This window comes from Artemia franciscana, chromosome 15, assembly GCF_032884065.1.
Source record: "Artemia franciscana chromosome 15, ASM3288406v1, whole genome shotgun sequence".
Classification (NCBI taxonomy): domain Eukaryota; kingdom Metazoa; phylum Arthropoda; class Branchiopoda; order Anostraca; family Artemiidae; genus Artemia; species Artemia franciscana.
Genome location: NC_088877.1, coordinates 42,211,331 through 42,235,755, shown reverse-complemented (window position 1 = coordinate 42,235,755; position 24,425 = coordinate 42,211,331). Strand labels below are relative to the sequence as shown.

At 34.3% G+C, this 24,425-nt stretch overlaps 1 protein-coding gene across 7 annotated transcripts in view; it reads right to left on the bottom strand.

Annotated features, from left to right (window-relative positions):
* Positions 1–24,425, bottom strand: part of LOC136036499 (protein lap4-like) — a 199,287-nt gene that overhangs the window by 130,117 nt on the left and 44,745 nt on the right. For all 7 annotated transcript variants that reach the window (XM_065718780.1, XM_065718777.1, XM_065718781.1 and 4 more), the window contains exons 6-10: positions 21,512–21,586; positions 15,871–16,088; positions 13,055–13,188; positions 7,350–7,461; positions 1,681–1,853 (exon numbers count right to left, since the gene is read on the bottom strand). In XM_065718780.1, the coding sequence (XP_065574852.1) occupies positions 1,681–1,853; positions 7,350–7,461; positions 13,055–13,188; positions 15,871–16,088; positions 21,512–21,586 (712 nt within the window). The remainder of the gene's footprint in view (positions 1–1,680; positions 1,854–7,349; positions 7,462–13,054; positions 13,189–15,870; positions 16,089–21,511; positions 21,587–24,425) is intronic.

The window sequence follows — 24,425 nt, the reverse complement described above, 5'->3', positions numbered from 1 at the left end:
TTAATGGAATAATTTTGAAAACTATCATTTTTCATTAAAATCAATGTTTTCGCAATAGAAGAACTACCCCCACAGCACCCATATTGACCATATAGATTTGTCTGTCCCTCTCTAGATTTTGAAGAACTTTACGGTATTTTCATTTTTTTTTAAATGATAAAACAACAAAATTTTCACTTTTATAATTTGAAAAAAAAATGTATCTTCATAAAAAAAAAGAAAAATTAATCTCTTCCTCCCCTTCTTATTCCTTAGTGGAAGAGACAGCAAAATTTGACAATCGAGTGTTTTATATTCGCTAATAGATTTAAGGGGAGATCCGATCAGTCATTCGCCTATTTCTAGTCCTAATCAATATTACGGCAACTAGTTCTCAAATGCCTAGCGGCGTACTTAAATTTTCAGTGTTCTCCGTGTTCTAAATTTTTCCTTTCCCAATTTGTGATAATTTTTGCTATCATAAGCTCCAATTCCTGTGAAGAACATCAAATTATAAAAGTCGTTTTTTACTGTATCTTTGTTTATTTACTTGAATTTTTTTTTACTTGAAGTTTTTTTGTTTTTTTTTTATATTTTTTTTTTTTTTTTTTACAGAAGTTGGCAGGGAATTGAGCTGTCAATGAAGTACAAAATCAAAAAGTGATTTTTAATTTTATATTTGTTTATTTAGTTATATTTAATACTTTATTAAGTCCTTATGTTAAGTTAACCTTTCTATAGCTTGACTCAATTTTGGGCAACAGTACTGATGACGGTGATTTCGGTCGAATTACGAGCTAAATTATTTGTTTGGTCATATTCAATTAATAACCAGTTTATATTTGTCAAAAATGTTTGGAACACTTAATAAATGTATCATTTTTAATAGTTACTATAAGCTATAATGCTGATGGAATAAGAATCATCCATTCCATTTTCTTCAACCTATTCAGTTCCGTTCCATTTCCTATTCCATTTTCTTCGACCTGTTACAAAATCTTGACCAAATATCGAAGATAATATTGCCTAAGTAATAACATCTTTTTTATACAATCCTAATAGGGGGGGGGGGTTAATGCCAGATTTTCCTCTCACTGAAAAAGACTATCTGTCTTGACTTTTTCTACAATTAGTCATGGCTTGATGCCCACAACTATTCGATTTTAATTCAAAATCAACGGACAAGACCCATTTTAAGGTTTTCCTATTAACATCTCTAATCGAATTTTGTCTACTACCCGTTCATTTTTTCTTTCTTTTTTTCTTTAAAATAAGATTTTTTTTCTTTCCTTTTTTCTATTTGTATTCGTTACACATCTGTACTCGTTTTATCAGCAAGGACGCTTCAATTAATCTGGATTACCTGTATCTAGTAAAACAAAAATAAAAATGGAGAAATAAAAGTGTAAATAAACAAACTATATATAATCAATGATCTTAAAAGGCTTCAGATACCAACCTAAATCTTCAGTGTGGCCATTAACTTGTGACTGGAGAAAGAAGACTAGAATCAGTTTTTAGAAAGGCTTTAGACATCAACCAAGACTTTCAGTGTGGCCATCAACTTGCGGTAGAAGAAAGCAAACAAGAACCTGTTTTAGAAAGGCTTAGAAACCTGCCCAAATCTTTAGGGCGGCCATCAGCTTGTGGCAGAAGAAAGCAGACTAGAATAAGTTTTTAGAAACAGCTTTAGACACCTACCTAAGCCTTCAGTGTGGCCATCAACTTGGGGCAGAAGAAAGCAGACTAGAACAGGTTTTTCGGTTTCTTCATCATAATCAGTCTGAAATGTTAATAATGGCTGGGCCTGATTTTCTGAAAGCCAAACAGCTTTAAGGCTTAATCCTGTTAGTGAGTATGGAAGGTATTTTAACCTAGAAAAAAAATTAGTTTTATCATAGAAGAGAATATGTCTCCCTCTAGGCCCAAGTTTGCCCCCATGGATCTCTTCCCCCCCCCCAGGATCCCCCCTTCTGAGATTTATTTTCTGAAAAGATCTTGTGAAAACTAGGATAAGACTGCATAATTCAAGTATCCGGAGAAACAGGTCAGTTTTCTTTAGTATGTCTTGCCTTTATGGTAATATTTGGCTCATTTTTGGTTTTCACTGTCATTTTCACTTGATTTGGAAAGTTTTATCATAGAAGAGAATATGTCTCCCTCTAGACCAAAGTTTGGCCCCTGGATCTCATTTTGCCCCCCCCCTCCTCTACCCTTCTAATACTCTGCCCTTTTAATACTTGCATGTATATAGTTTTTTCGTTTAATCCAAGACTCCCCCTAAACGATCCCTAAGTTTCAACTTAATACCGTTAGTGTCATTAGCTAGAGCAACGGTAAAAGCAGCATTAAATGTATACACCCCCCCTCTGAGATTTATTTTCTGAAAAGATCTTGTGAAAACTAGGATAAGCCTGCATAATTCAAGTATCCGGAGAAACAGGTCATTTTCTTTAGTATATCTTGCCTTTATGGTAATATTTGGATCATTTTTTGGTTTTCACTGTCATTTTCACTTGATTTGGAAAAATTAGCTACAACTTCGCCTTTTTGCCCTTCCCCCCAGGATTTTGAGAAAATTAAACCACTGCGACTGAAGCTAACATATCTACGCACACTCACCTTCCATACCAATATTCCATTAACTATTTGAAGTTTCAATCTTTACCCCTCCCATGAAGTTCAAATTTCCTTTCAATATTTCTACCCGGTGCTTTCTGAAATACATGCTTTCATGTATTATTTATAATGTGAGTTATGGTAGTATACATATTTTTGTCTTTTAAGTATGAATAAATCTTGTTTTCATTATCTAACGCATCCATGACAACAAGTGATACTACAAATATTTCTTTTGATTCCGCTTTAAGCAGTCATATTTTTGACAATCCTAGCCACAAAATGCTTTTTGAACAAAATTTCCCTTATTAGCAATAATTTAGGCATAAAACAGGTTGTACGAGAGATAATTGAAATTGGAATCAAAATAAATAGTAATATTTCATTAAATAGGGATTTGGGAGAATATTCAGTTAATGCCTTATATGCTAATTTAATTAAAAATGATTTAGCAAATTATATTTAAAAAAAAACAACTATTAAACAATACCACTTAACCTGTTATTGACAGACCTTCCAGGCTGGCTGCCAAAGAGGCAAGATAAGCTTTAAGAGCTTGTTTGTAAATGTTTTTTTTTTATTATTATTCCATTTGAATGAATTGTCTTTTTCACTTCACTTGATGTACCAGTCCTGGTTGAACTTTCCTGAAGTAATGATGCTAGGACTGTTTTGGGAAAATATTTTGGTTTTAAAGGTTGTATTTTAATGTGAGCTCTTTTATATTCTTCGTTTTTCTTTTTCATTTGTTTAACTGAGGACGACCCTTGGATATAGGATCGAAATATTCATTTAAAGTTGCACTCCACTGTCTTATAAAAAAAATCCCTATTGTTCTACTTGTTGTTTATGATGGAAAGGAGTGGTCTTCGTCGCTAATTGATGCTAATTGATGCTTGGTAGATTATTTGATTCTACTTTTGTTCATTTTGGTTAAATGGAGTTCTTTACCTTTTTTTTTTATTATTTTGTGGGAAAAAATTTTTTAGTTGGATTCTGTTCGTATTATATTGACGTAGTCTTTTTCAGGGAAAAAGAATATTGGATTTTTTCGTTTTTGAGAATTTATAGTTTGGCCTGTTATTTGTGTGCTGGAAAAACTTTTTCACCAATTTAAGACAACATAAACCCTTTTGAAAATCATGACGCAAATAGTAGTGTTTAATTAGTCATATACATTAGTTGACCTGATAAATAAAACTTAATATCATTCCCAAGAAATTGTACCTATGCTCCTTCACAGCCTGTTTCGATTTACAGCACTTATTCGATTTAGTAAAATTTCAAGAGCAGAAGTAGTAATAGAAGTAGCCCGATAGTTTGAGCTTAATGCCCTCTTGATATACTGCTGAGATACCTCATTGGCAATCAGCATACAAATAGTGCGTTTTTATGTAATTTAAAACAACATTTAGTTTTAAGCATAATAGACAAATTAAATATCTGTGAAGGGTGACCAACCCAATAACCATAGAGATATGGTTACTAGATCGTTCAGAGATGCTGAACAAAATGGCCGTCTTAAAATCTTGACTGGAAGTGCCTGGAAAATTATGAGTTAAAGAGGAGGGCTGAAACACTTTTGACTCTAAAGAGGGCATTAGAACTTTTAATTTTCAATTAAATTAGCTTCTTTAAAATATCAATGATATTATTAGCTATTATAGAGCATCACTGCCTATGTCCTTATATGCACTATATAGCTAATATGCCCTTTTAATACTTGCATGTGTATAGTTTTTTCGTTTAATTCAAGACTCCCCCTAAACGATCCCTAAGTTTCAACTTAATACCGTTAGTGTCATTAGATAGAGCAACCGTAAAAGCAGCATTAAATGTATACACTCACTGTCATCTGGCTAGTTCAAAATTTACAACCTATGAAGGTATGAAGGTGAAATTTTCAGATAATTATTTCTGATGTACAGATGACAACCTGCCATCCGAATGCAGGTTGTCAAAAGGGCATATCAGCAACACCTTAGGAACAGTTATAAGTGTGAAATTAAAACATAAAACGTTTTTTGAGGGGGGTGTTTAACTAAAAAAAAGAAAAAATTCCTATCATAATACTACTACTTCTTCTCCTACAACTACTGCTACTATTATTATTACTGCTACTATTACTACTGCTACTAAAGCTAAGACTACAACTATTAACTGTAACACTACTGCTACTACTATAACTACTAGTGCTACTACTACTACTAATAAACCTAAGGTTACTAAGGCAAAATGTTAGTCAATATAGTAGCTGTATTGAAATAAATCGAAACAAAGTATGTCCATAGAGGTTGTCAAGAGGACGTTTCAGCAATGCTTCAGGACCGATTGATGATATTAAGTTAAAAATTTCATCGTGTGTTCAGGAAATGTTGAAAAAAAGGTGTTACTTGCATACTGCTACTAATGCCACACATAATTACTGAACATTTCAACAAGGCTGAAAAAATTGTTTCTCAAAACTTTGTTTAGATGTTTGTCATGAAAAATGACGGGAGTGTGGGGAAGGGGTCTCTCAAATGACTTTGACTCTTTAAAAGGGCACTATAACTTCGTACTTAAAATCAAATGAGACCCATCTGAATTCAATACGACCATACACTCCATATAAACCTTATATACCCCCAGGGTATAACTTAAAGCCCTTACCCCAGGGCTCTGGGGGTGGTTCCAACCCTGGAGGCATTGTTATATATGTTCTTTGGACTATTTTAAATAAAATTACCATCGCACAATTTCAATCCGATACATTTGGTGAAAACAAGGATAGTTGAGTGGGGGGGGAGCGAGGCTACTTGACCTCCATCACTATTGACTCTTAAAATGAAACTAGAACATCCAACTTTTAACAAAATGAGCTTCCTCTAAAGTTTATACAGTCATCCCTTCTCAAAATTCCCTTCTCAAAAGACTGTCTCAAAATTCATATTGAATGCAATTCAGGAAAACACGACGTGTGGGGGGGGGGATTGGTAGCTGCGTTCTGATCATTTTCACTCTTAAAAAGGGCACTAGAACTTCTTATTACCAATCCACTGACTACCCTTCAAAGTATTTACGACCATCCTTTCTATAAGGACCTTATATGCCCCCAGGGCACAACTTAAAACTTTCCCTGAGAGTTGTAGGAGGAGGGGGGTGTCTTCCTCACAGACCTAAATTTCAAAACCTCTAAATACGATTAATATAATTGTTATCTCCAAATTATGATTGGAGGTGTTAACAGGAATGATGAGCGTAGAGGGGAGGCTGGTAGCTCTCAAATCACTTTGACTATTAAAAAGGGCATTATAACTTCAAATTTCAAATCAAATAAGCCCATCAGAAATTAATACGACCGCCCATTCCATAAAAACGAACCTTACATGCCCTCATTGCATTGCTTAAAACTCTATCCCGAGGGCGCTTGAGGCTGTCACCCCTAGAGACATTATTGTGTGCTTTTTGGACTATTTTTAACAATATCCCTATCTCACGATTCCAATCCGATGCGTTTGGTGAAAAGAAGAGTTGTCGGGGAGGAGGGGAGGGTCTAAACACCCTCAATCAAATTTGACGCTTCAAAAGGCCTCCAATTCCCAACCAAATAAGCCTCTTCATAAGTAAAACAACCATCCCTGCCACAAAAACATCAAATACTAAGCGGCACAACTTACAAACCGCGTCCCTAGGCTTTGGTGTGTTTTTTTTTTCCGCCCCATAAGCCTTGTTATAGGATCTTTTGAATATTTTGAATAAATGACTGTCTTAAAATTTGTCTTCGATATATTTCGGCAAAACGTGACGGGTTGGGGGGGGGGTGTAACTGCCTTCTGATCACTTTGTCTCTCAAAAAGGGCACTAGAAATTCAGATGACCAATCCAATGAGTCCCCTCCAAATACAGCCAACCTTGCTATAAAACCATTAAATGCCCCCGGGGATAACTTACAACCCTTGCCCTGTGGGGTGTCTTCCTCAAAGACATTATTTCCGAACTATTAAACTACAATGAAAAAAATTATTATCTCCAAATTTTGATTGGATGTCTTCGGGGGAATGATGAGCGTAGAGGGGGCTGGTTGCTCTCAAATTACCTTTGATTGTTAAAAAGGGTACTAATATCTTTCAATATCAAATCAAATGAGCCCCTTCTGAAGTTTATGCAACCACCCATCCCATAAAAAACTTTTATGACCCCAGGCCATGACTTACAACCCTATCCCCAAGGCACTGGGGAGATGTGTCAATCCTAGAGTTATTCTTTTTAGTTCTTTGGAATATTCTGAGAAAAATTGCTATCTAACAATTTTAGAAAGTCTACATAAATAAAAACGCGTCTGTTGCCAATTCTACACAAGTCTGCTTAAACAGCTACACGCTTCGGTATAGCGTTTCTCAGAACAATCGCTATTCTTATCGGAATATTGTTAACAAGCATTGTTATCGGTTTTGTTCACTATTTCCGTGGAAAACCGATTTGCGCGGAAAAAAAATGGAACAGAGTAAAATTTTCCTTGGTAAGTAGGTGCTCTCGCACACCAATAATATTATAATCCACTAATGTAGCAAATTCCACTAAGGTAGCCTATTTTCATAGCGCTGTACACTCACCTCAAAGTAACGACGTTCAAATAAATCCCGAAAAGGCTCTTCAGGTGCACACACACACACATATAATATATATATATATATATTACACCTATTTAGATATTTAATATTTATTTTGAACCTAGGCAAGAGTTCTTAGGGGATGAAAAATTTACTTACCTGTTGCCAGAGACATCTAAAACATGCAAGGATTGACACATTCCAATCTCAGATGGCAGTTCTGTCAATCGATTATCCCTTAATGACAACACACTGAGTTCTGATAAATTACCTAAAACAAAAAAAAATCGGCATAATTTTGTCTCTTTTCCCTTCTTTTTCTTATTTCCCTCCTTTTACCCTCGCTCCCTTTCCCTTTTTTTCACTTTAAGTTCCATTCCTTAATCATTTCTATTGTCATGACGTTGTCACACTTATATGCAAAAACTGAATATTTTCATGCAAGGAAAAGCTTAGGTCTAAATTAAATCGCTTAAAGAGCAAAAAACCAGAAATTATGAAAAAATTTACATATTTTGACAAGGGATTACAACAATTCAAAAATATAAAAAAAAAACATTAAGTTTGAAACTTAGTAGAAATCGTTGCTAAAAGTCATTTTAAAAATCGTTGCTATGGGTAAAAGCGACGAAGACCACACTGCCTTTCCATCACAAACACCAAAAACAAGAAGAACAACCTCGCTGAGGTAAGGATGCTAGGACTGTTTTGAAAATTTTTCATTTTAGTTTTATTGATTTTATCATGTTGTAAGTTGTTTCCTCTTATATATTTTTGTATTGCTGAGGACGGCCCTTGGACATAGGGACGAAATATTCATTCTAATTTGTTTCCCACTATCTAGAGATATTCTCTATTGTTCTTCTTGTTTTTGGTGTTTTCACAATGGGTGAAAATCAACAACCTGGACCATCAAATAAGACAAGATCCAAAAAGATTTACAAGTATTACAAATAATAATTCGTGGGAAGAAAAGAAGTTTTTTGTCACACCACCTGAACAATTAGCAAATTTAAAACCTGGACCATAATGTAAGACTAGGTCAACAGAGGGCAGCTAAAACAAAGGGCATTGACAAATTGTCTAAAGTAATGACAATCCAACATGAGGAAGAAAGAAAAAAGAGGTTAGAAGATAAGGGACGGCAGAGCTAGAACGTGCCAAAATTGAAAATGATAGTGACGATTGGGTTTTGGATTTTGACATAGATAAGGTCGTTATTCCTTACCATGCCTTTGTCAGAAAATTGAGTTTCGGCCATATGTATTCCATAACGAGAAAAGACAAGCCGAGGCAAAAGTCAACGTTCAACATTCTATAAAAGCTCCAAGTGATGAAATAGCTATAAATAACGATATTACAGTTTATAAGGACGTTCACCAAGGACCTAATACTGCATCACCATCTGTTAAACAATGTTTTTCATAATGACAAAAGACAAGCCAAAGCAAAAGTTAAAGGCACAATGACAAATAAAAACTTGATTTTACAAAGGCACTAATTGTAATTTAAGATCATTTAAAGTGTTTAAGGGGTTGACTGATGAAAATGAAGCACCGATAAATGTGATTGGAACAAACGATAGCGAGAATCACATTGAATTGTAAACAAAACTTTGAACAGTGATCTGTGGTTGGAAAATATAACATACCTAATTGTTATCTACAACGCTTTGGAAAATTAAACGAGACGCTGCATACTGCTAAAGCAAAAGGCATGGAAAAAACTTTTCTGAGATAAAGATGAAAAAAATGGACAATGAACTTGTTTGGAAAACAAGGAACAACAATGACTGGCCACAACAAGAGCTAAGATCTCATATGGCACTTGTGACGAGGCAAGAAGAGCTAAGAGCCAAGACATCATATGGTATGAGCTCTAACAAAATTCTATGAATAAATAGATTGATTTAAAAGGAAAATAAGAGGCTTAATGCCGGTCAGGATTTAAAATAAGAGCTCTGAGTCACGATGTCCTTCTAAATATCAAAATTAATTAAGATCCGATCACCCACTCGTAAGTTATAAATACCTAATTTTTTCTAATTTTTCCTCTCCCTTTAGCCCCCCAGATGTTCGAATCTGGGAAAACGACTTTATCAAGTCAATTTGTGCAGCTCCCTGACACACCTACCAATTTTCAGCGTCCTAGCACGTCCAGAAGCACCAAACTCGCCAAATCACTAAACCCCTCCCCCCAACTCCCCCAAAGAGAGCGAATCCAGTACGGTTCCGTCAATCACGTACCAAGGACATTTGCTTATTCTATCCATCAAGCTTTATCCCGATTCCTCCACTCCAAGTGTTCTCCAAGATTCCCCCCTCTAACTCACCCCTATGTCAAAAGATCTGGTCGGGATTTGAAATAAGAGCTCTGAGACATGAATTCCTTCTAAATATCAAATTTGATTAAGATCACCAATCCAAAAGATAAAACACCAAGATAAGATCCAAAAGATAAAAACACCCCAATTTTCACGTTTTCCAAGAATTCCGGTTTCCCCCTCCAACTCTCCCCAATGTCACAGGATCTGCTCGGAATTTAAAATTAGAGCTTTAAAGCACAAGATCCTTCTAAATATCAAATTTCATTAAGATCTGGTCACCCTTTCGTAAGTTACAAATACCTCAATTTTAAAAATTACCCCCCCCCCCCAACTCCACCGAAGAGAGCAGATCCGGTCCGGTTATGTCAGTCACGTATCTTAGACAGGTTTTTATTCTTCCCATCCAGTTTCATCCTGATCTCACCGCTTTAAGTATTTTCTAAGATTTCCAGTCCCCTCCCCCAACCGCCCCCTCAATTACGCTGGATCCGGTTGAGATTTAAATAAGAGATCTGAGTTACGAGGTCCTTCTAAATATGAAGTTTCATGAAGATCCGATCACTCCTTCGTAAGTTAAAAATACGTCATTTTTTCTAATTTTTCAGAAATACCCCCCCCCCCCCCAATAGAACGATCCCTCCAATCTAAGCGTTTTCCGTGATTTTAGGTTCCCCCACCCTAAACTCCCCCCAATGTCACCAGATCTGGTCGGGATTTAAAATAAAGTAAAAGATTGACATCCGGTTATGTCAATCATGTATCTAGGACTTGTGCTTATTTTTCCCACCAAGTTTCATCCCGATCCCTCCACTCTAAGTGTTTTCCAAGTTTTAGGTTTACCCCTCCCAACTCCCCCACCCCCAATGTCACCAGATCTGTTAGGGATTTAAAATAAGAGCTCTGAGACACGATATCCTTCTAAATATCAAATTTCATAGACATCCGATCACCCGGTTCGTAAGTTAGAAATACCTCATTTTTTCTAATTTTTCAGAATTACCCCCCCCCCCCCCCCCAACTACCCCAAAGAGAGCGGATCCGTTCCAGTTATGTCAATCATGTATCTAGGACTTGTGCTTATTTTTCCCACCAAGTTTCATCCTGATCCCTCCACTCTAAGTGTTTTCCAAGATTTTAGGTTTCCCCCTCCCAATGTCACCAGATCCGGTCGGGATTTAAAATAACAGCTCTGAGACACGATATCCTTCCAAACATCAAATTTAATTAGGATCTGATCAACCGTTCGTAAGTTAAAAATACTTCAATTTTTCTATTTTTTCCGAATTAACGGGCCCCCCACTTCCCCCCCCCCGATGGTCAAATCGGGAATTGATTACTTCTGATTTAATCTGCTCCGGTCCCTGATACGCCTGCCAAATTTCATCGTCCTAGCTTACCTGGAAGTGCCTAAAGTAGCAAAACCGGGACCGACGGAATATGCGATTGCTATATGTCACTTGGTTAATACCAAGTGCCATAAAAACGATTTAAGTAGGTCAGATCTTCATGAAAGAATTCGTATTTTTCACAGGATGGCGGAATCAAACCTGCGGAGACGTCATGCATCAAGAGAAAGCTCTAATTGTCTGCGGTTAGAACACAAGCGACAGTGAGAATCCATATGTAGAAGCCTGCCGCGTGCCAGAGCCCGGTGGCAAAGCCACAAGGATATATATATATATATATATATATATATATATATATATATATATATATATATATTCCTATTTGGGATATATATCCCAAACGGGATATATATATCCCACTTCTAAACGGGGTATGCTCAATTCTATAGTTGTTATTTGTCACCATATTATTTGTTAGTTGTTATTTGTCACCATGTGCCATTTTTTAATATTAAAGAAAATTCATATTTTCATTGATTCATATGAATGAATATTAATTCATATTAGTAATTCATCTAACTTCACAACCATCAGGTTCCAAAAACCAATTTACGACACTGTCAATATTTGTTCCTTTTTTTTATCGTTTAGCACTGCCTCCAATTCCTGCTTTCAAATAAATCTTCCTTCATTTCCAAATTGGCAAAAAATTTATTATTCTTTTCTGCATCATTTCTTAAAACCTTATCACGGTTTAACACAATCCCAAAATGTTCTCCCTTAATACTTTCTTAATCATTAAAGAATATAAAAATGCTTTTGGGATAGAAACACGATTTTTTTATTTTTTCTCAAGTTATCCTTAGTTTGTACTTCAGTGCCTATTCCTATGGCAAACGATTCATGAATCAGATCAACCCATTTTTAACTAGGGGTATCAACTCCCAAAAAAGTAAGATGTGGGTACCAGGTCCTTTTTCTCTAGTGAGAATATAAACATATTTTTAGGGTAGCACAAATATTTCTTGATTTTCTCCAAATTAACCTTAATTTATTCTTCATTACATAATGCCCATGGCGTATCACCCATTTTTAACCATAGGCCCATATTCACAAAAAGTAGGGGTTACGTGCAAAGATTTTTTTACTTCTCTAGTAAGAATATGAGAAGTTTTTAGGATCACACAAAAATATCTTAAGTTTTTCTTCAAATTATCCTTAATTTGTTCTTCATTGCATACTTCTATGGCAAATGACTGATGAATCAGATCAACCCTTTTTTAACCAGGGGCACCAATTCACAAAAAAGTAGATGCAAGGATTGTATTTCAATTTTTAAGATATACAAAAAAAAGTATTTTTCAAGATCTAGGATGGAGAGCAATTTAGATGCTATTTCCTCTTTATTAATGAAAATACCTAACAAATGTATTTTTCTAGATATAGAAGGGGGAGTCTAGGAGGCAGCAGCTCCCCTCCTCCAACCAAATTACATTATTCACAACAATAACGAAAGACAATGAAATCTTCTACCTTACTTATACCAACATGAAGTAAAAGATAAGCAATTCCGATTCGATCCTAGACATTTTAGGCAAAGTCAATCCGAGTTCAAATTACTTAATACTTAATACAATCCATCTTAATACTTTCTTTATGACAAAAGGATAAAAAAAAAGTTTATTATAGCAACACATTCTTAAATTTTTCTCAAATCATCCTTAGTTAGTTCTTCCTTGCCTTTTTATATGGCATACGATTCATGGGTCTAATGAACCCCTTTTAATCTAGGGGTACCAATCCCCAAATAATAGGGGGTCGGTGCAAGGTTTTTTTATACTTAATTTATTCTTCATTGTGTATTTCTATTGCAAACGATTAATGAATCAGGACAACCAATTTATAACCAGGGGCACCAATTCAGGAAAATGTAGAGGATAGGTGCAAATTTGTTTTTTTATTATTTTTTTTTTCTCTGAACGAAGATACAAAAAAAAAATTACAAGATCTAGGGCGGAGGGCAATTTTGATGTTTTGTGTCCGATTTGCCGACGAAAACACTCAAAAAATGTATTTTCCAAAATCTAGAGGCAGAGAAGGTGGGGGAGGGGCTAGGAACAGCGGCTCCCTTTCTCCGATCAAGTTAAAATATTAATAATAATAATGAAAGAAAATGAAGCCTTGCGTCTTACCTATATCAGCAGGAAGAGACGACAAGCGATTTCGATCTGAGTTCAAATTACTCAGATGGTTCAATTGTCCTAGAGATTCAGGTAGCTCTGTTAGAAAATTCTCGGTCAAAATCAGCTCTTGGAGGTTTGAACAACTGCAATACAGAACATTATGATTAACAATTGCTAATTGTGAATATTTTAACATCAATTTTAATTAAAAAAACAATCGTTTAATATACACATTGGCCGTCCTAGCCAAGTGGATTGGTGCGCTGGATTTAGGATCCTTTGTCTGAAAGGACGAGGGTTCGAATCCTAATGTACCCAATTATTTGGTTTGGGACGGGGGTCAGTGGCATGACTCTGTAAGCTCAGCCAGATTCGACCGAGCTCTAAATGGGTACCTGGAGAAATATAGGGAAGGTAAACAGGAAGGAGAATAACGACGAAGACCACGCTGCCTTTCCATAACAAACAAATACAAAGTAGAGACAATAGGGAAAATCTTTTCAAGACAGTGGAAATCAGTTCCGTGGATATTTTGGCCCTATGTTCAAGGGCCGTCTTCAGCACAATAAGAATAAGAGAGAAACTATATATATATATATATATATATATATATATATATATATATATATATATATATATATATATATATATATATATATATATATATATATATATATATATATATATATATATATATATATGTATATATAAATGAACTTACATCAAATTGTGAGAGTTAAAACTAAATAATTAAAAACACTTTTTAAAACTTTTTTTTAAAAATAGCCCTAGCATCCTTACTTCAACGAAGTTCAACTAGGAGTGGCGAAAAGAATGAAATGAGAATATAAACTCATTCAAACTAAAGAGAACAAAATAATTAGATGCAATTTCTTAATGCCAATCTTGCTTGTTTAGCAGCCTGTTTCAAAGGCCTTTTCGTAGTTAGTTCAGTACTATTATAAATCGGTTTAGTAAAATATTTTATTAGATCATTTTTAATTAAGTTTGAGTATAAAGAATTTAGTGAGTATTCCCCTAAGTCCCTGTTCAAAGAAATATTATTATTTATCTTGAGATTAATTTCGATTGATTCTCGAACCACCTGTTTTATCCCCAAATCATTACTGATGAGTGAAGAGTTTTCGAAAAGTATCATGTGGGACGGATTATCAAATATATGCCAACCTAAAGCAGAATCAAAGGAATTGCTGGAACTATTCGAAATTAAGGCTTTGTCTATGTCATTTTTATACTGTTGTAACCGTTTGTCTAGATTCTGATGGGTCCGGACATAGTAATTTCCACAGTCACAGGGTATTTGATAGACCCCTCTTTGGCGAGTAACAGGGGTCTTATCTTTACCTGAATTTAAGTAATTGATGATTTTAAAATTATTAGCAAAAATTACGTACAAATTATTTTTTGTGCAAATATTTTTTAATTTTGTTGTGATCTTTGGGATATACGGAAGATAGACAATATTTGAGGGCTTATCAGTAGCCTCACATTGTGATGTATCTTCTTCGATTTTACAAGAATGTCTTTTTATTCTACGGTTAATTATTTTATTGACAAAAGGGATGGGGTATCCATTACCAAAAAGAATATCTCTGATAAAATTTATTTCTGCATTTATATACGACTCGGAGCAAATATTTAGGGCACGATCAATGAGGGAAGTTACAACTGCTCTTTTAACTTAGGGGGGGGGGGTTATTTGAATTAAAGTGAAGATATCTATTGTTTATTGTTTTGTTTTTTAGTGTTTTCACTAAATATATAGTTTTCACTAAATTTAGTGTTTTCATTAAAATATAATCATATTTATATTTACTATATTTATTATTTATATTTATATATTTATATTTGATTTATATTTTGATTATATATTTGATATAATTTGATATATTTGACACCAGATACGCATTATTTTTTTTTTACAAACCTGTGAAATGGCTAGCCAAATTTCACATAAGAATTTTCCCATCTTTTAACACAACAGTAGTTCACCGTTTAAACATGAGTGAATATTTCTAATTTTAGCGGGAAATGCTTCTCAAAACGATCGCTAAGAAATCTTCTGGCCTTATTATTTTTATTTCGCTTAGAAATTGACAGTTAGTCTGGACTTCTCCGGGTTAAAGGTAGGAACGTAGGTTGGAGCGCTGGTAGGAACGTTAAAGGTTGTCTCAATCGGTGACAAGGAAAGTTTTAAAGAGAGATGGGAACATTTTAAGATGCGTTAAACCATTATAAAGTTGTAGGAAATCTTTTAGAAAAGAATGAAAAAATATTTGACAATTTGGGACTGAAGGAATATTTATGTTTCAGGAGTTGCAAACAGTACTAAAAGAATAAAAAAAAAAAAGGTTTCATCTGCTGATAGCTAAGCAAAATGTTATTTGAAATATTGTTGTAGCGAAATAAGAGATAAATTAGTAAATATTACGACAATGATTTTTAAAACACTAATTCTGTTTTCTATTTAAAAGTTATTGACGTAGATTGAATTTTAGATATACATTCATTTATTTATTAGTATTAAACAATTTAACATAAGTTTATCACCATTAAGTCATAAGGCTTAAAAGTAATAAGAGTAAAATACAAAAAAGTTCACTTAAATAAAGGAGAAGAAGGAAAGGACACTCAAAAACCACTTAAAGGAAAAAGCAGAACCACAAGAAAGGGATAGGGAGAGAGAGAGAGAAAGAGAGAGAGAGAGAGAGAGAGAGAGAGAGAGAGAGAGAGAGAGAGAGAGAGAGAGAGAGAGAGAGAGAGAGAGAGAGAGAGAGAGAGAGAGAGAGAGAGCAGATACTTACTCTCCGATTCTGTCAGTGAGACTTGTCAATCTATTCTGGTCTACTTTGAGAATGGTCAACTTTTTCAGCATGTCAATTGATTCAGGTATAGAATCAAGAAAATTTTGCGACAAATGGAGATCCGTGAGGTTTTCAAGTAAACCAATTTCCTCTGGTAATGATTCAAGTCGGTTCTCTGATACATCAAGGCAAATTAACTGCTTTAAACCACCAATTTCCTGCAAATTTATATCTAATATACTATAAAAAGTAAAATAACACAAAAAAATGTCATGAGGTAACTTCTCATTTTCTCAATTGTACGAAGTCTTTCCTGATTACAAAATCTTACATACCCGGTGAAGACCAAAAGTAACTGAAGAAAAGAACTTTTCTGTTTTAGTCTATTGCTTTTTAAGGTGTTTTTTTTATTTTGTCCAGTTAGGGGGTTTGAGCCCCCTCTCCAAAAAAATGTTTGTCTGACTCACAAAAACGTAACAAAGATACATATTAACAAATTTTAGAAACCCCCCCCCTCCGACCCGAACAAAAACACTAGATATGGCCCTGGTTGCTGTGTTCAGAAAACAAAAAGTAATTGCAAATCAGGAAAGCTCTCAGACTTAGCATTGATATACTCGTTCACTAATAAAATGCTGGGTTTACAGCCGTGGCAAACCATAGTCACAATTAAATGCTCTTGATTTTGAGATGATTCTTTCTGTGAATTGTCTGAAAGCTTCTTTGAGCGATTCAGCAGCAACTGGATGTCAATTGTTGAAGTAACACAGTTTGTTAAATAAGTTTAAAGGCTAAATATAAAGCGAGGAAAAAAACTTTTAATAAGATTTTTTTAGCGTCTATAAAGGATATACAAACAAGAAAGGTTAGAAATTTTAGACTGTGAATTGTAGAAGAAAACAAATTAAATATTTCGACTTCTAATAATCTTTATCATCTTAACTTGTCACGGTTAAGTTGAGGAGTAAAAAAAAAATCGATAACTTGTCAAGGATGCTCAAAATCTCACCTGATTACAGAATCCCTCATATTCTTTATACATAAGCAGGGCTTATCCAGGATTTTTCGGGGAGAAAGGGGGGGGGGAGTAATACAAAAAAAAAACTTTCAAAAACGCATCAAAATTTCTTAATATGCATTTTATTGCGTTTTTAAGAGTTGGAAGAAATTTTGGGGGAGGGGGAATCCAAACCCCCTAACTCTCCCTGGATACGCCTTTATATGTGAGACATAAAAAGAGAAGACGTAGAGGAACGAAGAAATGACGAGGTAAATAACAGCCAGTGAAAAGAAAAAAGACTGTAATTTTTCGGTCGAGAACTCCACTTTACCGCCCTCGGTGCAGCAATAAGATTAAACAAAAAAAAATTTAAATTGCACTAGTTAAATATAAGAAAATAACTTTCAATTCGAATTAGAAGCAATACTATGAAAATCTAACCGTCAAAGAATGAGGAGCGCATAAAAACAAGACGCCGTTTTTGAAAAGAAATCCTTGCTTCATACTTATGTTCTTTTTCGCTTTACCATTTTGATTTAGCCACAGATAGAACGTGTGTAATACAAACGTTCAACTGAAACAATTTTACGGTACTGATAAAATTTGTCCTTGTGCTCATCTATTCCAATTTCTCAGGCCTCTAGCATGTATAAGCTTCATCCACATAGCTTAAAGGCACCATGACCTAGAAGCTTCTCTAGACCATTCAAAGGCAACTTAATGTCAAAAATTCAGGTTCCGCCTCGTAATAAGTTTTAAGACTTACTTACTTACTTTTTCTCAAGTTGACCAATGGTATGTGTAGAGTGGGTTTAAGACTGCAGTAACTGCACTAAATAATTTTTTTTTTTATGATGCTTAACAGTCCCCATATTGACCATTTTTCTTTTCTTACGCAACAGAATACATTAAATATTGCCCTTATATCCAAAAGTTTACGATTACAGCCCCAAAGGATAAAACCCTGTCTGAAGGAGGGGGATGTACTAGTGATTTTATAAGTTATCACTTTTATGTAAGCAATGCTGTCATATAATTTTTTATTTTCCCACAGTACAGGTTATCAGTGAATCAAACGATGGCAACTTACAAAAAAAGTAACATCTACCAAAATCTGCAAATGAATATAAAATTTACCAATTTTACAAAGGAACTTAAAAAATTAAACAGTATGAAACTATAGCCTTTCATCAGAACCCACCAAGATAGATATAAACATTGCCACCTGAAATTTAAGAATTTATTTCTACAATATGTGCTACTTGGAAACACTGCCTGTCGCTTTCGGGAGAAATGACTTAAATTCTCACTAATTTTGCCATGATTTTTGTAACTTTGCCTATTTGTTCCTTTTTTCTCACTCCACTATTTTTCACAATTCTGTAGTGGATTAAAAAGAATTCAATATTAAATACTATTACAATATTATTAAACACATAAGATCAAAAATATCCCTACGGTCACACAGATACGTTTTCGCCCAAAATTGGCCGTTCTCGTTTGTGTAATACTTGATATTTTTGGCTGAAAACTGTTAAATAGGTTGCCCGTTTTAGGAGTCGGAAGGGTGCTAGAGTGCAACCAGTACCCTCCCCCTCCCAAGCCCTTTTGTGCTTTCTTTTTTCTTTTCTCTTCGCTTATTTTTTTCTTTTCTTTTCTTTTATTGATTCTTTTCAGTTTACTTTAATGCTTTTCCGTTATTAGCACAAACATCCATCTACCCATCTAAATTTCAGGCAATTAATCATATAAGCAGTAGCAGCTAAAAGGCTCGATCGTACAGGATTATCACTATTTTACCGAAGAGTTTTGAGTGAGCGAATTTTATTATTATTTTACTATTTGCATTATATTTCGCTCAAGACGGCTATCAACCATATAGCCGAAATGTTCGCTGAATTTTAACCACTTTCATCAGAAAAATTCTTATTACCTTTTATTAATATGAAAAGGCCGGGTGGTCTTCATTATTGACCACTACACCCCATCGTCCCAGTGCAGCCCATTGACCCACTACACCCCAAAACTGTCTACTGCGCCCCATCGTCCCACTTGGAAATTCCAAGAAATAATAACGTAACAGATCATTTTTTAATAATGATGAGAAAAACACAAACAAGTGAGCTCATCGCGTGCACACTTTGCATGTTGAAAGCTGTAAAGTTTTAAGAAGAAAAAATTAAACTATCTTCGGCTTTTGGTCTGTAGGTCAAGGCTGTAAATAAAATTTACTTAGACATTTCATGACTAAAGTAACTAAAAAAAAAAAAAACATAAATAGAAAAAGAAATGCATTGAAATTAGGGTTCCATAAAAAAAAACTGAGGAGCAATTCTCTTCTACAAAAAAAATCAAAGATTTTCCTTTTTATGGTTTCGAAATTATGCAGTTTCTACGGCGCTACCATATCTTCGCCAGTGTTGCAAAGCTGTTTAGTACCATATGTTTTAGATTATTTTTCACTAACTTTTCACCTTTATTTTTATTTTTTTTTTATTTTTATTATTATTTTTATTTTACGTTATTATTATTATTTTATATTATCATTTATTATTTTATTTTTATTTATTATTTTTATTTGTTATTATTATTATTATTATTATTATTATTATTATTATTATTATTATTATTATTATTATTATTATTATATTATTATTATTATTATTATTATTATTATTATTATTTATTTATTTGTTACTATTGTATTACTTTATTATTATTTTTATTTTTTTGAATCTTTATTTTTTAGTTTTATGGTTGACACTTGCTAATACTAACAAGAGCTAAGAGCTCATATGGCACTTGTGACGATGTCGGAAGAGCCAAGAGCCAAGAACTCATATGGTATGAGCTCTAGCAAAATTCTAAGAATCAATAGATTGCTTTAAAAGGAAAATCAGAGGCTTAATGCCGGTCGGGGTTCAAATAAGAGATCTGAGTTTCGAGGTCCTTCTAAATATGAAATTTCATTAAGATACGATCACTCTTTCGTAAGTTAAAAACACCTCATTTATTCTATTTTTTTTAGAATTAACCCTCCCCCCAACTCCCGCAAAGAGAGCAGATCCGTTCCGGTTATGTCACTCCCGTATCCCCCACCCCCCCCCCCAAATTCCCCTTCACCGGATCTGGTCGGGATTTAAAATAAGAGCTCTGAGATATGATATCCTTCCAAACATTAAATTTCATTAAGATCCGGTCACTCCTTCGTAAGTTAAAAATACCTCATTTTTCTAATTTTTCAGAATTAACCTCCCCCCCCCAACTCCCCTAAAGAGAGCGGATCCGTTCCGGTTATCTCAATCATGTATCTAGGACTTATAATTATTTTTCCCATCAAGTTTCATTCTGATCCCTCTACTCTAAGCGTTTTCCAAGATTTTAGCCCCCCCCCCCCCAATTCCTCCTAATGTTACCAGATTTGGTCGGGATTTAAAATAAGATCTCCGAGACACGATATCCTTCCAAACATCAAATTTCATTGAGATCCGATCACTCCTTCGTAATTTAAAAATACCTCTTTTTTAATTTTTCAGAATTAACCCTCCTCCCCCCAACTCCCCCTAAGAGAGCTGATCCGTTCCGGTTATGTCAATCAAGTATCTAGGACTTATGATTATTTTTAACCGCAAATTCTCATCCTGATCCCTCCACTCTAAGCGTTTTCCAAGATTTTAGGCTCCCCCCACCAACTCCCCCCAATTTCACCGGATCCGGTCGTGATTTAAAATAAGAGCTCTGAGACACGATATGCTTCCAAACATCAAATTTCATTAAGATACGATAACTCCTTTGTAAGTTAAAAATACCTCATTTTTTCTAATTTTTCAGAATTAATCCCCCCCCCCCCAACTCCACCAAAGAGAGCGGATCCGGTCCGGTTATGTCAATCACGTATCTAGGACTTTTGCTCATTTTTCCCACCAAGTTTCATTCCGATCCCTCCACTCTAAGCGTTTTCCAAGATGTTGGGTCCCCCTCCTCAATTCCCTCCAATGTCACCAGATCTGGTCGGAATTTAAAATAAGAGCTCTGAGACACAATATCCTTCCAAACATCAAATTTCATTAAGATCCCATCACCCGTTCGTAAGTTAAAAATACTTCATTTTTTCAGTTTTCCGAATTAACAGGCCCCCCACTCCCCCCCCCCCAAATCGAATTTAATCTGGTCCGGTTCCTGATACGCCTGCTAAATTTCATCGTCCTAGCTTACCTGGAAGTGCCTAAAGTAGCAAAACCAGGACAGACAGACCGACAGAATTTGCGATCGCTATATGTCACTTGGTCAATACCAAGTGCCATAAAAACTGTGTAACTTGTACATCGATGTCTTTTTCGTTAAAAATTGAGTTCCCGTATCTGGTACCTAGTATCCAGTACATCAGAAAATTATTTTATATATTATGCACTTAATGTTTTTCTTTTAACTTGAAAAATAAAAAAATGTTTGAATTTTGCACACAGAAACAAAACAGAGACAAAGAGAGAGAGAAAACTTCGTTCTGCATAACATTTTTTCATGGAGAGAAGAGAGAAATAAAGAAAAAGAGAGAAGAATTATATTAAGAACAGGCAACTTCGACTGATGTTGAAAGCATAAAAACATTTTAGAAAATGACTAAAGAGAACATGAACGAACCTTAGGTAAACTGACGAGTTGATTATGATCAAGCCAAAGCTCAGTAAGAGAAGGTAGATCTCCAATATTTGATGGCTTTAAATAAGAAAAAAGACAAATTAAAAAGAGAGCTTCATAACAATATTATCACACAAAAACTTAAACAGCAACTAAATATAAAATATTTTGGAAAAATTAAATTAAACAAATTAGATTATCAAGTGACATTAAATTGTATTAATTAAATTAATTAATAATTAATTAATTTATAAATCAAAAAACAAAATGATAAATTAATAAAAAAAATGAAAAATAATAATTAAACTATAATTAATAGACACAATCAAATCAATTTAAATCACAATTAAATATTTAATTGCATAGCAAAATTAGAAGGATCACTAATTTTCTAACCCACCACTGAAACCCACAACTCAAAAGCTCATTAGAAATTCAAATGCACATGTACCACTTACTTAGTCTGTCAAAATCTATCTATACAAGGAGATATTGATAGAATTACTAGTTCAGTTCAGTACATTTCATTCAATAAAAAATTATATAGCACATAACATCAATACAAGTAGCCGCCCAAAAAGAGACATGAAAGAACTTGATACTAGACGATCACCTATATAATAAACACATCAAAAACCAACAAAACTCTTAACAAGCAAACATAAAAGAGGAAATAAAATAATGCTGATTTAAGATATACAAAATTCATTAAATTAAATACTACTCATGAAAAGCTACAAGTTTGAGAAAACTTGCCTGATTTTAGAAGAAGTAGAAAACCCTTAAAAACAAGCGATCTCAACGTAAATAACAACGTCACATTCAGCATATCAGAAAACCATACTGCAGAGATATTAAGCTCCTATCTGTAAAAATGTGGAATTTTGTATTTTTTTGCCAGAAGGAAGATCCTGGACACAGGTTTATTTATTTAATTTTTTATTCTGGGGTGATGAGATCGAGCTAATAGTCCTAGAAAATCGGGAGGTGGCTCATTTGAACCGAATTCAAAGGTGACCAAAAAGATTGGAAGCCACTAGCCCCCCTCTCACTCCCCTTTTTCTCTCAAAGACGTCTAAGCAAAACTTTGAGATAGCCATTTGATACAGCATAGTTGAAAGGCCTAATCAATATGCCTTTGGGAATGATATGATACCCCGTAGTCCACAAAGACAGGGCTGTAAGTTACGCAAATTTCCAACTGTTCCCAAATAGTATTTTTAATGGAAAATATGCAAATATTTTGGGAGGAAAAATTATTTGCGTTTGAACAGGGTACTTTTCCACGGGGGGGAATGTTGCCGGGAGCAATTATAAATAGAGGGAGGGGATATCCTGGCGTGATCTAAAAAAAGTCAGAAATTAAATCACATGAATTGCGGAGTGTTGAGGAAGGGGCAGTCCCCCTCACATACACAATGATTTCTGTTTGTTTTAAGTTTTAATATTTCTCATTATTTTAAAGTTGGAAAAAGATTTTTTTTTTTTTACTGTTTATATTTATGTTCGAATGCAAGTGTGTCTTCTGTGCCTTACAATACTGTTCATTCGGTCGCTAAAAAACTTTAGGAAGTTGTTCACTACACTCTTGCCAATGTTTTGGTATAAGATTCGTACCTCCGTCAGGGCCCTCTAAACATCTTTTTGCACTGACTGAAATTAGAGACCCTTCAGCGCAAATGATAGACAATTCTTTTCGGTCAAATTCTTCACATTTTTCTATATATTCGGTTAATGGATTAGTTAATTATATATTTTGTCACCTAACGCACTTCTAGATTTTTTTTTTTTATTTAGTATTAAGTAAACTCTCTAAATTTAGTATTCAAGAACACTGCAAAATAAAAGAATACAACATTTATTTTACATGAGTGAAAATTTTCCGGCGGGGGGGGGGGTCCATATTAAAATAAATTTAACTCGCGTATCCTTTCCGGCTCTTTGCATAGGTGACCAAAAAATTAATGGGGTAATTTATAAAGATGTAGGGGAAAGGACCATTTTATTAAGTCTGGTATTAACTCAATGAAGGGAAGTATGATGTTTCAAAAAAAATCCACGTTCGTGTTTAACGATTCAGGTTTTTCAAGCAGTTCTTTTTTTTCAAAAAAATCGATATTCGTGCTTATTGATTCAGGACATTAGGGGATTTTCAAGCAGTTTTTTTTTTCCAAAAAAAAAATCGATTTTCGTGTTGGACAAATCAGGGCATTAGGGGTTTTTCAAGCATTTTTTTTTTCAAAAAAATTTATGTTTGTGTTTATTGATTCAGGGGAATATGGGTTTTTTAAGCATTTTTTTTTTTTTAATCGATGTTCTTGTTTATCGATTCAGGGCATTAGGAGTTTTCGAGCATTTTTATTTGCTGAAAAAATAAGGAAAACTATCCAGAATTAAAACAGGCAAGGTCATTAGTATCTTTTTCTGACAAAAATCTAAAAGTACGAAACACCCCAAACTAATACAACCGACCCCTGGACCCGTCTTAGATCTATACATAAAAACACAATCATCTAGAATTTTTCGTTTGATTGATTCAAAATTATGAAATTTTTAAGGGCAGTGCGATATTGTCATCAGTGTTGCCAAGTTGAACCGTAAAGCAAAACTTATTATTTAAATTTGACAACTTCTTGTCCGCAGGAAATCAAACATTGACAATCTGTTGGTTCTCAAAGACAGCTATATCCCAAAGTTAATCCTTTTAAGCTGTTTGATGCCATATGTTTTTAGCTGTTTCTCTTATTTTCCCCCAAGTTACTCTTTTTTAATAAAGCGCCCGCTGAAACCAAAAACTAAACAACAGAATATGGAGATTGTTACATTATAACTCAAATCCTTAGTACTTCCTAGTTTCTTAAGATACATAGGATTACGGCAGTTTCAACAACTAATCAAACCATTAAATAATTCCACA